Source organism: Salvelinus alpinus, chromosome 22 (assembly GCF_045679555.1).
Source record: "Salvelinus alpinus chromosome 22, SLU_Salpinus.1, whole genome shotgun sequence".
NCBI classification, from domain to species: Eukaryota; Metazoa; Chordata; class Actinopteri; order Salmoniformes; family Salmonidae; genus Salvelinus; species Salvelinus alpinus.
The window spans coordinates 25779575-25793751 of NC_092107.1; the positions used below are offsets into that span (position 1 = coordinate 25779575).

The following is a 14177-nucleotide window of genomic DNA, read 5'->3' on the forward strand; positions in this document are numbered from 1 at the left end:
CGTACTGTGAGGCCTGTAGCGTACTGTGAGGTCTGTGAGATCTGTAGCGTACTGTGAGGTCTGTAGCGTACTGTGAGGCATGTGGGATCTGTAGCGTACTGTGAGGTCTGTAGCGTACTGTTAGGCCTGTAGCGTTCTGTGAGGTCTGTAGCGTACTGTGAGGTCTGTGAGATCTGTAGTGGACGGTAAGGCCTGTAGCGTACTGTGAGGCCTGTAGCGTACAGTGAGGTCTTTGGCATTCTGTGAGACCTGTGAGGTCTACTTTAACTTTTGTGTAGGAAGGGGATAGTAGGACAGGGTAAATGTGATTATGTGAGCAAGCAGGGTTTATGTTCTCCTCACAGCTTAACAGCACTCATGGTATTTCTGCATCACCCTCCAGTGCCTTGGAGCATAACGCAATCCTCTTACGTTACATATTAAACATCTAAATGGGTCTGAAAGTGTTCTGTTCAAACAGTGTTGTTCTCCAATCTGGTCTCCAAGTCTGTAACATTTCACCCTGAAAAAAAAGAGAACTTGAATTTAATAAAATCTTCTGCAATGTATGAATATTTTATGAGTGGTAGTACCTACAGTATGTCCATAATTGTTTGTTGTTCATGTAGCTTACTTTGTCTGTCTCCTTTTCAAGTCGTAGCTTTGTTTGATGACTCGAGTCCACTGGCGTTCTGTATCAGTAGTTCATCTGGCAGTATGGTCACTGTGGATCAAAGTATGATTCTCCTTGAAGAGGAGTCCTAGACATGCAGTAGACATGCAGTAGGAACTAGGGTATAGCCTGAAAGTTTTTGACAAAGGTATAAATCACAGCAGAGCACTAGAGCCTGCAGGCAGCTCTGTCCTCCACAGCACCAGCTGTTTCACTCACACACTCCGACTTGCTGCCATGCTGAGAGGAGAGCGGACTACTCTTATCAGTCAGAGATGCTACCATAGCTCTATTATAGTGTAGGCTTAAGCTAATAGAAAAGATGTTGACGATAATTCATGATAGCCCTGTGTGATACTTACAGGTAGTACGGTCAAAGTACTTCAAAGTATCTATTTTCTGAGTATTAACCATGCTTTGCACCACAGGAGTTTATTTAATTCTCTGAGAGCAGGCAGGACAATGAAATGTTCAGCTATGTATCCTCTTTGATCTCTCTCTGAATGGTTCTGTGACCCGTGTAAAAGTCTTAATGTAAAAGTCTTAACTGATTGCAGTACTTAGAGCTGCTGTTCTGTCCTCACCAGAGCCTTACATCATGTGCTTACTTTTCCATGGAAGTCTTTATGATCGTTAACATGACTCTGTAATCTGCACATGCTTTGTTACTGCGTGCTGTTGACATGGCGATGGACTAACAATAAAATGGGGAGAAGACAGAACAATACTGTGAAACGTTTGATGGTCAGAAATGAGGCATGAAAGGAGGCTAGCGGTCAAGTAGTCAGACTGTAGCGCAGAGCGGTCGACCGCAGCGGTCCAAGTAATGGAAAATAGCCATCTCTGTCTCAGCTGTAACAGCAAAGTGACTCTGTGGTGGGTCCAGCTGTTGGTCCTAATAATGTACACCAGGCACAATAAATGATGAGGGCATTTGAGGTTCCTCCATCTGTGCCTGATGGCCTCGAGTCGCCGCACGTTCCTTTTTAGGGGAGGCCAGCATCTTAGAAAGGCTCGGGGACAGTGTGGTCTTCTGTACCGCTTTGTTCCTTTTCTTTAGCATATTTATTAATCATTTCCAGGTGCACTTTCATGTAGAAACCATATGTTATATGCAGTGGCGATTTTAGCATGTACATCTTGGTGGGGCAAAAAAAATAAATGTTTTTGATGCGTGCCAGGTGGTAAACAGGTGGGGCCCTGAATGATGCATCGCCACTGGTTATATGACATGACTTCACTGGTGTGCTGTTACAGTGGAATATAACACCTTATTAATGAAGTGACTGTATAGAGGTTAGACCACTCTTCTCCTCCTGTCTCTTCATTCTAAGCACCAGCCTCTCGTTTAGTGGTGGTGACATCACCTGTTCACCTGAGCATGTCCAGGGCGACCGGAACGTGTGAAGCTGTAAAGAGAATTTATAAAGCATGTATAATGCATGCTGTTTTCCCACTGCCACGCTGAGCCTGCCAACAGGTTGGTCTGTGGAGAGGGGGGGGTGGGGGTTGATTTAGAGAGGTGGGGAGGCAGCTGTGGAGCACGCTCAGACCGGACTAGATGAAAGGTCTAAAGGCATCCCGCAGTGTCGCCACGAGTCTCCGTTTCCCCCGGTAACTTAATCTGCTGCTGATGAGTCACGGACACAATCACCTTGGAAATTGACACCTGGAAGAGAGGTTTGTGTGTTTGTGCATGTGCATGTGCACGTGCATGTATGAATGCCGCTCTCTATTGTACTACCTTCCAACTTTAAAGGTATAATCTGAAGAGTGATATTTTAATTTCTCCCAAATTTGCTGTCGATCGTTTCACAGATTGTGGGACGTTTGTTCATTACTGAACATTGTTCATTATTGTTATTACCTAGCATAAAAATAATTGGATGGCTAAGACCTGAAGGTGAACTGTCTCCACATTGTCCTTCTTTTAGTAGGTCATTTGACAGAATAATACATTCAGCAGAGTACCTGTGTGTTGAGTGTTGTGTAGAAAACCAGCTGATAGTACATGGTACAGTATCCTACTGTAGGCAGCTATTAGAAACAAAATCGTTAAAAAATATTTAAAAAATTACCCCCTTTTTCTCCCCAATTTCGTGGTATCCAATTGCTGATAGTTACTGTCTTGTCTCATCGCTACAACTCCCGCACAGACTCGGGAGAGGCGAAGGTCGAGAGCCATGCGTCCTCTGAAACACAACCCAAGCAAGCCGCACTGCTTCTTAACACAGCGCGCATCCAACCCGGAAGCCAGCCGCACCAATGTGTCGGAGGAAACACTGTACACCTGGCAACCTGGTCAGCATGCAGCCCCCACAGGAGTTGCTAGGGCACGATGAGACAAGGATATCCCTGCCGGCCAAACCCTCCCTAACTCGGACGACGCTAGGCCAATTGTGTGCCGCCCCATGTGCCTCCCGGTCGCGGCAGAACCTGGGCTCGAACCCAGAGTCTCTGGTGGCACAGCTAGCACTGCGCCACCCGGGAGGCACAAAACAGTTTTTGATGTAGTGTCTACTAGTTCATCATTGGCTGCCAGTAATATTTGTACTGATCTCCAGATATTTGACCACGGCACCCAGGTGAATGTTGTTATCTCTTGGGGGTAGAGGGGCCAGTGCTGGCTAATCACTCAGTGATTTGAATCGGTAGATTTGTTTACTATGTCTCAAATTCAGTTGCAAATGCAACACCTTGGCACATTCATCCATCAATCTTCCCAGTTGTTGTAGTAGGCTAGGTCATATTAATTCAATTCATCTAACGAAGGTATTATTGATTCAGTTTAAACAGGTTACAGACCTCTTAAAGTTTGAACTTTGAACGTTCAAGATTTTAAAAGTTTGTTTTGAAGCGGAAAACATCCTCTTCCACTATCAAAGACCAACTTGATTTACAAGATCAAGGCCTGTACTTTAAAATAGAATAAGCACTATGACCATAAGCAGAATAAGCTATTTCTGCATAACGTTTACAATACTGTATATTAGTCAATGTGTAGAGCTTAGGTCATGGGAAACTGGCTTGTTAAACCCAGATGGTTATGATTACCATTGACTTCTCTGTGTGTCTGCTGTGCTCTGACCTACATGTATCTGCCAAAATAATGGAAACACTTGAGTGAATGTTGGTGTTTCCTTTATTTTGGTATTTACCTGTATATCCTCTGTGGGTTGCTTTAGGGGTTATTTCTACCCACGCTGTCTCTTCACACTGTTCGTAAAGAGGCCATGGAGCAGGCTTGTTGACACAACTGTTAGTGTTGTTGACAGATACAGCCGTTTGAGTGTGTCATAGAGGACATGAAACCTGCCTGTTAGAGTGTGGGGTAGAGGACAGGAAACTTGCCTGCTCCGTACAGTAACAATGGAAGGCTAAAGCTCCATTCTGCAGTAACAGGTTATCACTTCATCAAAGCCTTCATCCAAGTGTTTTTCTCTTTCATAATAATTGTCTTCTTCAGACCCCCATGTCTCAGATATTTACACTTTCCCCATGGCAATATCACTTACCCATCACACAGTTTAACAAATACATCTGCTACTTAAATAATGTGATCGTCAATGTGTCTTTGGGCCTATGTACAGTATATTACACAGTGGGTATATCTGAACCTATAGGTCTACAATTACCTTTGCATTTGTACAGTGAAATATAGACTTGAGCACATAGTAAGGTGTATGGTGGTGGACTCAGACAGTGGAGACACAGAGTAGCACTGCCTGCTAACAGCATTAAATGCATTACATGGAGATACCAGTGTAAGGACAGGTTAGTGTAAATGAGAAAGTGTGTGTGTGTGTCCCTCTACATATTTATTTGTGTGTGTTTTCTGTCTGTGTTCATTGTGTTTCCTGGGTGCATGTTCGTGTGCGTGTCTTTGTGTGTGCGTGTGTGTGTCTGCTTTGCTGTGTCATCGCCCTCAGCACCCCTATCACCTCCCTCTAACCTGTAGGACGTGTCTGTGCGGAGCCAGAGAGGACAGCGGGACACTGGCGCTCCAGACGACGGACTGCAAGAGCCTACCCAACCTACAACACAGGCATGGGACAGTAACCAATAACCTGGAGCCTACAGTACAGTATAGAGCTCATCTTTTCAGTCAACTTCAAGACTGGAGTGTTGCTGGTACTTGGAGTCTTCCTGTTTAGCATTGGGAGTAGCAGACAGTCAGTCCTAGCAGCCAGCAGTGGACAGCAGGCAGCCAGCGAGCAGAGGGAGCGAGAGAGCTGTGAATGTGTAACTGGGCCTGCCAGTCCCGGGGGAGAGCGGAGGAGTACTGTTACACTCCCTGAAAGACCTTATACATGTTTCATCTGCTCCTTGGAGAACAGACGCCCCCTTTGTTGTCTCATCCATCCGTCTCTCCTGGCCCGAGACGCTGCTGCAAATCGCTTGTCTCGCCGTCGCCCGACGACCAGCAACAGCCACACATCTCCTCACAGCTGAGGACCAGGCCAGGCCCAGGGTATCTGAAGGGCTCACCTCCTCACCTGTAAGCTAACCTTGAAAACCAGTGGTGAGGAACCAGAAGAGTATATAAGGCTATATGAGAGATCAGTAAATGAGGACGACCCAGTATTTTTTGAGTGTCTCTGTGCTATTGGAGCTCAGCTTCCGCCAACTACAGATCCCAGCAAGCCTGCCAACTACTAAAACGGCGAGCCAGCCAGCACCTCTCCTCCAATATCCACTGTCCTAGTAGCAGTCTCTGAGTGTGATTGTGTGTCTGTGAGTCTGAGCCTCGACCATGAACGAGAACTTACGGCCCCCGTCGCTCCAGTTGAGTGTCCCCCGCGATGCCCCTGCCTACTCGGATGGTGGGAATGGTGGGGTCTCGGATGGTCCTGTGTGGTCAAGCTCGTCCACCCCAACACTACGACGCAAGCGCTTCAAGATGCGGCGCATGAAGAACGTGCCTAGCGAGAGAGAAAAGGAGAAAGACAGGGGCAGGCTGGTGAATGGGTGGCTAGTCTCTACCCGCTCCCACTCGGGCTCCAAGGAGTACCTGCAGCTGCCCTCCATCGAGATCACCCCATCCAGTGACGAGGATGGGGCCACCTGGTCTAACTGCTCTACGCCCAGCGCCTCACCCCGACGAAAGCGCTTCCTGCTCCGCAAGTGGCTGAGGGTGAGAGAGAAGAAGGAGCACGCCGGCAGCGAGAGCAGGTTGGTATGGAGTATTACCTCCCCCAAATGTAAACTCTTCTCCTTTCTTCCCTCCTGTTTCCCCCTTAAACCCTTCATGCTGCTTTGAGCCTGCTGTCACGGTCCACTAACGTTTTGGCCAGTACTAACACTAACAGAAAGAACCTTGTCAAGGTCCTTGTCATGTTAGAATGTCTCTTTTTTTTATTGAGCTGTAAGATTGAATAAGAATCACAGGTTTATGATTGTGAGGCAGCAGCCTGCTGCCCATTGTATTCAACATTATATATATGTTTTACACACACCACGAGGCAGGAATAAAAGCTGTCAGTTATACAGTAGCGCCTTGATGCAGCATTCAAATGCACCATGAGCTAGAGGTAAGAAAATCATTCGGAAAATCCCTGCTGAACTGCACAGATGTATTTAGAGAACATAGAGGCCTAGGATCAGTGGATTCATGCAGCCTAATGATTTGGTTACTGTGCATTACCATGTGAAAAGCCCCATGAGTCTTGGTGGTTCTTAACTTCTTCCAATTAAAGAATGCTAGAGACCATTGTCTTCTTGAGGACCTTCAATGCTGCAGAAATGTTTTGCTACCTTTCCCCAGATCTGTGCCTCGACATAATCCTGTCTCGGAGCCCTGTGAACAATTTCTTCGACCTCATGGCTTGGTTTTTGCTCTGATATGTACTGTTAACTGTGGGACGTTATAAACACAGGTGTGTGCCTTTCCAAATCAGTACGATACAGTACAGTACAGGAAAGAAAAGAAAAGAAAGGAAAAGTAGAGCAGGGTATAGGTCAGTACTATACAGTACATTACTGTACAGTAGATTACAGTTTTTTTAAGTACTGTAGAGTACACTATAATTTACTGTGTTGTACTGTATTGGTCTGTAGTCTACTGTACTTTACTGTACTGCACTATAGTTTACTGTACTGAACTATACTGTGCTATACTGTGCTGTACTATGTTGTCCAAATTTGTCAAACATAAATGACTATGATGGGTACAGAATTGATCACAAGTCATTTTGATATCAATCATTTATTCTAATGAGCTCCACCCCCAAACAAAACCAGTCTTCTTCTTTGGGAGCGGCAATCATTAGAATAATAGCCAGTTTCATTGGACAGATATATAAAAATGGTATCCACGAGTTCATCTGACTCTGGGGAAGTAGATAAATGGTCTCATTGCTAAAAATCTCAACATATTCCTTAAGCGTTAACATCCCAATTTCATAAAAAAATTTGACTTTTAAACGTTCACACCCCTACAAAGGCAAAATGCAGAATCTACATAATTTGTTTTACTGCAAAATCTGACTTCTAAGTATTTTTTGGTCTAGGCAGACAGCAATTTCTGACACTCCATTACATATTCTGGCTTGTTCTTTTGTCAGGAAACTAAATACCACATTAATCAGATAATATACCTGGGCATTACAGATCAGACTTTTGATCAAATTCGTAGTTACTGCGTTTTGCCTTTGTAGGGCAGTGTGTGAATGTTTAAATGTTAAAACGTTTAAATGAAAATGGGAAGTTAATGTTGAAGGGATACTTCCTTTATCTACTTCCCCAGAGTCAGATGAATTTGTGCATACCATTTTTATATATCTGTCCAGTATGAAGGAAGTTATAGGTAGTTTCGCAAGACAAAGCTAACTAGCATTAGCGCAATGACTGGAAGTCTATGCTATCTGCTAGACGCTAGTTAGCAATTGCGCTAGTTCACAACTTCTTCAAATTGCACGCAGAGACATAGAAGTGGTATCTACAAGTTTATCTGACTCTGGAGAAGTAGATAAAGGGCCTCATTGCCAAAATCCCGAAGTATCCCTTTAAGAAAAAATCCCTAACCATGTATGTTTACTTTCTTCCACAAAATTTAAATCACTGTGCAGGTATCACAAAACTACCACTAACAGATCCCGATCATTATCATCATAAAAAATATATATAATCTTTAACTAATTCCTAACGCAACAATGCTGTAATGTTAGTGATAGATATGCATCTTTAAAATTATTTGCCAAGGATATAAAGCGCTCCGCACGTGCCCAAGACAGGTCGCGGGAGACAATGCACGCAAATGGATTTAGAATTTTGGAATATATATACCTTTCAGATGAGACGTCGAGCGTGCATAATCTAGATGTTAATTTTGGCCAAAACACTGCAGACTCAAGTGATCACTATCGAACACAACAGAAAGTAGCCACTTGATAAAGGCCTTAGGGGCCAAGTGTTCGGTTTGAGATTCAGCCATTAACTGCAGTAGATAACTTCATTGCCCTCTATTGGTCATATTCAAAATACGCAATAGGAACGTATTCTGCATTGTGCACCTGGAATTTATGAATATTTCTTATTGTTTTAATGGAAAACCCTTAATAGCCAGTGTGTAGAGTTACACTCAAACACACGAAGGGGGATATTACATGTTCTACCTTTGTGTACCTATTCAGGATACATGACAATGAAGATAATGACAGGGGACCCATGGTGTCATACTGTTACCATCATTCTGTTACCTGGTGTTAATCCACATCACTTACTGTAGTTAAATAACTAAAAGAGATTTTTTGCAAACTCAAGGTGTCATGTCATAGCTGACACCACATTCTTTCTGCAGGCATCTTTCAATTTCAATTCGGGAGCGGGTAGAGGCTTGAGTTTTTGGAAAACATGGTCACATAAAGAACTGAGGGAGATTTTAACCTCATTCTATTACCCAGCTTCACATCTACACTGTTTTTCAAGTAAATGTTTTTTTGTAAAATTGACAATGGAATTTGTTAAAAGCAGTCCTTAACTTTGCAATCAATGGTTTTAGTTTGGCATACTTTTAAAGTGAAAAAAGTATCAGCGTCATTCTGTTACCATGGAATTGCCTTACTGTTTGGAGTCACGGTTTAAGAAGCAGAGAATTCCACAGCACACATGATCATCTATTCTCAACTTCTTTCCTGTCCAGTAGAAGAACCATTAGTTTCTCAATTTATTGACATGAGAAAAGAGCTAGTTGTAATTTGTTCTAATATGTACAGTATGTTGGACATACTGCTCTTTCATTGAAATTATGTGAAAACAACGTTGATTCAACCAGTGTGTGCACAGTGCGAGGTTTGCACCGGAGTAACACACAGCACACTAACATCAAGCGTTTATTTCACTGTCCACCTTTATCTGTTGTATACGAAGCATGTGACAAATGACATTTGATTTGATTTGTCAGCATATTACACAATAAGATGAGAACCTGCAGTGCAGACTGTATTCTTGTTATGTTAAGGGGAATGGAGAAGCTTCTAGTTCTGCTGGTATTTGTGTTCTCTCTCTCCCCTAGCAGGGAGCAGAGATGGTAGTAGCAGATGGTAGACATACAGAGGGTTATTATGCCATGTCCATGCCATTTGACTGAAAACATCCTATTTTACCGAGAGGCATGTGTGCATAACCCTATCAGCTCCCTAAGTTAGAAAAACTGGACCATTACCATTTCAGACTAATCACAACTTTACCCCCCTCTAGGAGTGCAAAACCAGTTTGTTCACACTGTATTATCAGTCAATGGTTCACATACACATACAGTATTCCTTTCTGCTGCTGAATTGTCCTGTCTTGGCCTGTTTTGCTGTGAAATAAGTGATGTATGAAGACTGAAAAGACCAACAGTGGGCTTATGTTACAAAAACCACCACAACTCAATATTAATGATCCCATCATCAATTATTTATTTGGCAGTATTGCAGAACCAAGCTATTTCCATCATGTTGGGTAGAGGCGACACAGATAGCGAACATAACAAGATATTTACATATTTTTCTCCATCTCAACTCTTGTAGCCCTAAGGGAACCACTGCCTCTGACTGCCTCTGCAGCACACAGTCATGAATTAAGCATTCATAAAGGAAGCTGTGACCAATGAGAGCACACTAATTTCAGGGCTGTGCCGTTGATCCAGACTTAACCCACAGTGGATGTCTGTTTGTCATATGCTGTTCTGGCTCCAGCGTTCTCCTCCCACTCTTCATATTGCTATGATTTACAATGTAGTGCAATGGGGGGCTGTCAGTGCCAGCAGGGGAGTGTGTAAGTGCATGGTCAGAGCAGCCTTGATGGGAACAAGGAACTGCTTCTTGCTCAGGTGATGTAGTGAGGAAGTTGGGGGATGGTCTGCTGGAAGCTACTGTATACATTCCCTGGCTGGCTCTCAGTTCCAATACCATGGCCATATTAGAGATTCTATGTGCAATTGCAACACCACAATAAATGTACTTCATACATTATTCACTCCCACAGTATGGTTCTGGAAATGGATGGTCTGTCATACTAGCCTTTGCACACCGATAAAGTATGGTTTCCAGGTTTCCTATTTTGCAGTGAGGTTCTGTCTGTAGCAAGCGTTAGGTGAAGCCATTGTAGTCACATCTGGTTCAAGGCCATTATCAGTGTACTTGAAAGCAATGCAATAAGCATTCATTGTGTTGTAATTGTTCCTGTCACCACAACAAGCAGGGCATAGCCCTTCAATTGTATTGAATGCCCTGAACTCAGTCATTTCAACAATGCGAAAAGTAAATCAGTTACAGAGGAAGTATTGTTTTATTGTTACATTCTTACTCAAGGGTAATTGTGTATATAAAAATGTGGCTATGAGCTATCTGTTTCACAAGGTAAATCTTGTAACCTGGAGGAATGGATGACTAGTTTCTACGGCTACAGGTAACTACAGCTTCAGTGCAAGCTCAAGTGCGACCTAGCTGTGTATTTAGTCAGTTAATGTATAAACATGGTACGATGACATTAATAGTTAAACTGGCTTGTGTGACTTATGTACCCCTCCGGACGTTCTTAGCCCATTTTAGCAGGACTTCACAGAGAACACCCGTCAAACATGCTGTGAGTACAGTACGCTAACTACTGATAATGCTATAAGTTGTACCATGGGAGAATACTGGGCCATGGTTTAGGCACTATTCCTTAGCAGTTAGCTGAATTCCTGTTCGACAATCCAAGACAGTGCACAACTATGTGTGCTTTGTCTGACTCGGAACAGTGTTTCAAATGAGCGTCTAGGCCTAATCATTGCCAAAGACGTGTTTGATAGGGTCTGAAGTTGTCTTAGATGTACTATTATCTGTCTAGAGTTTGAATTGTTTCAATGGCAAATGTATTCCAGTTTGTATGAAAATCCCACAGTGTGGAGTGTCTATCATTCTCTCATACAGCAGTAAGATTGAAAGGGAGACAGTCGGACATAGCATGACACACTTTGTTCAGTCAGAGGTCAGATCTTTCCCGTCTCTGACACAAGGGACAACTCTGTTCGGAAAATATATTGGAATTGGGTCTTCATTTGTGTCTTACCAGATATCAAATCTGATCCATATCAAAACTGATCCATCTGTACTGTATGATATCCAATAAAGTATTTGTTACAGTTTTAGATAAGTCCTCATGATAGTACCAGTCAAAAGTTTGGACACACCGACTCATTCAAGGGTTTTTCTTTATATTTACTATTTTCTACATTGTAGAATAATAGTGAAAACATCAAAACTATGAAATAGCACACATGGAATCATGTAGTAACCAAAAAAGTGTTTAAAAAAATCTACATATATTTTAGATTCTTCAATGTAGCCACCTTTGCCTTGATGACAGCTGTCACGACTCCCACCGAAGGTGGCCCCCCTGCCTGTTCGGGCGGCGCTCGGCGGTCGTCGTCACCGGTCTACTAGCCGCCACCGATCCCTTTTTCCTTTTCTGTTTGTTTGGTCTTATTGGTTGCACCTGTCTCTTATTTTGTTTCTTGATTCATGTCTATTTAAGCCTGTTAGGCCCGCTTATGTTTGTGCGGGATTGTTTTCTGTTAGTCAGGGTGTGCGTGTTTGTGTTCCTGTCCGTTTGTGCCCTGTGTTGGGTCGGACTCTTTTTCTGTCTATTTTTCGCCTATGGTTTTGGGCGTTCGTTTGGGAATCCAAATAAAGACAGTTTTCCCCAGTATCCTCTGCTCTCTGCAATTGACTCTTCACCCACCACTCCAGGCGATTGTGACAACAGCTTTGCACACTCTTGGCATTCTTTCAACCAGCTTCACCTGGAATGCTTTTCCAACAGTCTTGAAGGAGTTACCACAAATGCTGAGCACTTGTTGGCTGCTTTTCCTTCACTCTACAGTCCAACTCATCCCAAACATCTCATTTGGGTTGAGTTGGGTAATTGTGGAGGCCAGGTCATCTGATGCAGCACTCCATCACTCTCCTTCTTGATCAAATAGCCCTTACACAGCCTGGAGGTCTGTTTTGGGTCATTGTCCTGTTGAAAACAAATGATAGTCCCACAAAGCGCAAACTAGATTGGATGGCGTATCGCCGCAGAATGCTGTGGTAGCCATGCTGGAACTTCTTATGGCTGCAATCCCGGTAACGGGATGATATGACAACAGCCAGTGAAAGTGCAGGGCGCCAAATTCAAAACAACAGAAATCTCATAATTAAAATTCCTCAGACATACATGTTTCTTATACCATTTTAAAGCTTAATGCTTTTCACACCAAACCACAATAAGCACAGCCATTTTTCCAGCGAAAGATAGCAGTCACAAAAAGCAGAAATATAGCTAGAATGAATCACTAACCTTTGATGATCTTCATCAGATGACACTCATAGGACTTCATGTTACACAATACATGCATGTTTTGTTTGATAAAGTTCATATTTATATTAAAAAATCTGAGTTTACATTGGCGCGTTACATTCACTAGTTCCAAAAACATCCAGTGATAGTGCATAGCCACATCGTTTCAACAGAAATACTCATCATAAATGTGGATGATAATACAAGTTATACACATGGAATTATAGATATACCTCTCCTTAATGCAACCGCTGTGTCAGATTTCCCAAAAAAATTACGGAAAAAGCAAACCATGCAATAATCTGAGACGGAGCTCAGAACAATAGTAAAATTAGCCGCCATGTAGGAGTCAACAGAAACCAGAAAATACATGATAAATGTTTCCTTACCTTTGATGAACTTCATCAGAATGCAGTCCTAGGAATCCCAGGTCCACAATAAGTGCTTGATTTGTTCGATAATGTCTGTTATTTATGTCCAATTAGCTACTTTGGTTAGCGCGTTTGGTAAACAATTCCAAAGTCACAAAGCGCGTTCACTAAAACGTGACGAAATGTCCAAAAGTTCCGTAACAGTCAGTAGAAACATGTCAAACGATGTTTTGAATCAGGCCGTTTACTCTGGGCACCTCTGTGCACCTTTCATCCAAGCTACTCAATACTGCCCCTGCAGCCATAAGAAGTTAAGTGTGCCTTGAATTCTATGTAAATTACAGACAGTGTCACCAGCAAAGCACCCCCACACCATCACACCTCCTCCATGCTTCACGGTGGGAAATGCAGAGATCATCCGAGATCATCTGTTCACCTACTCTGCATCTCAGAAAGACACGGCGGTTGGAACCCAAGATCTCAAATTTGGACTTATCAGACCAAAGGACAGATTTCCACCCGTCTAATGTCCATTGCTCGTGTTTTTTGGCCCAAGCAAGTTTCTTCTTCTTATTGGTGTCCTTTAGTAGTTGTTTCTTTGCAGCAATTTGACCATGAATTCACCTGATTCACGCAGTCTCCTCTGAACAGTTGATGTTGAGATGTGTATGTTACTTGAAGCATTTATTTGGGCTGCAATTTCTGAGGCTGGTAACTCTAATGAACTTATCCTCTGCAGCAGAGGTAACTCTGGGTCTTCCTTTCCTGCACTTGTTGGTTGAGCTGTTCTTGCCATAATATGGACTTGGTCTTTTACCAAATTGAGCCAATAAGTGTTGTGACAAGGTAGGGGTGGTATACAGAAGATAGCTCTAAGGCATTAAGGAAAGAAATTCCACACATTAACTTTTAACAAGGCACACCCTTTTATTGAAATGCATTCCAGGTGACTACCTCATGAAGCTGGTTGAGAGAATGCCAAGAGTTTGCACAGCTATCATCAAGGCAAAGGGTGGCTACTTTCAAGAATATAAAATATATAACACTTTTTTGGTTACTACATGATTCCATACATGTTATTTCATAGTTTTGATGTCTTCACTATTATTCTACAATGTAGAAAATAGTAAAAATAAATATAAACCCTTGAATGAGTAGCTGTGTCCATACTTTTGACTGGTACTGTACATCAAACGTACCCATTGGTAAGTGCAAGTAACTTACTGTAGTTACATTGTAACTTATTGTTTCAGTTTAACAAGTAAAGGTTTGTGTTTAATCTCCATACTGCCATACGGCTATGTACACTGTATGTCAAGTTTATATTTAAGAAATAAGGCACGGGG

At 42.8% G+C, this 14177-nt stretch overlaps 1 protein-coding gene across 10 annotated transcripts in view; it reads left to right on the forward strand.

Moving 5' to 3' along the window:
- LOC139549755 (protein Aster-B-like) overlaps nucleotides 1–14177 on the forward strand; it is a 168517-nt gene that overhangs the window by 68253 nt on the left and 86087 nt on the right. For 2 of the 10 annotated variants that reach the window (XM_071360501.1, XM_071360500.1), the window contains exon 1: nucleotides 4576–5824. The exons of 2 other annotated variants lie outside the window; for them this stretch is intronic. In XM_071360501.1, coding sequence (XP_071216602.1) covers nucleotides 5406–5824 — 419 coding nt within the window. In that variant the 5' untranslated portion in view covers nucleotides 4576–5405. Of the gene's footprint in view, nucleotides 1–4574; nucleotides 5825–14177 lie in introns of those variants that run through there. 6 more of the 10 variants (XM_071360497.1, XM_071360496.1, XM_071360498.1 and 3 more) reach the window with 5 other exon arrangements.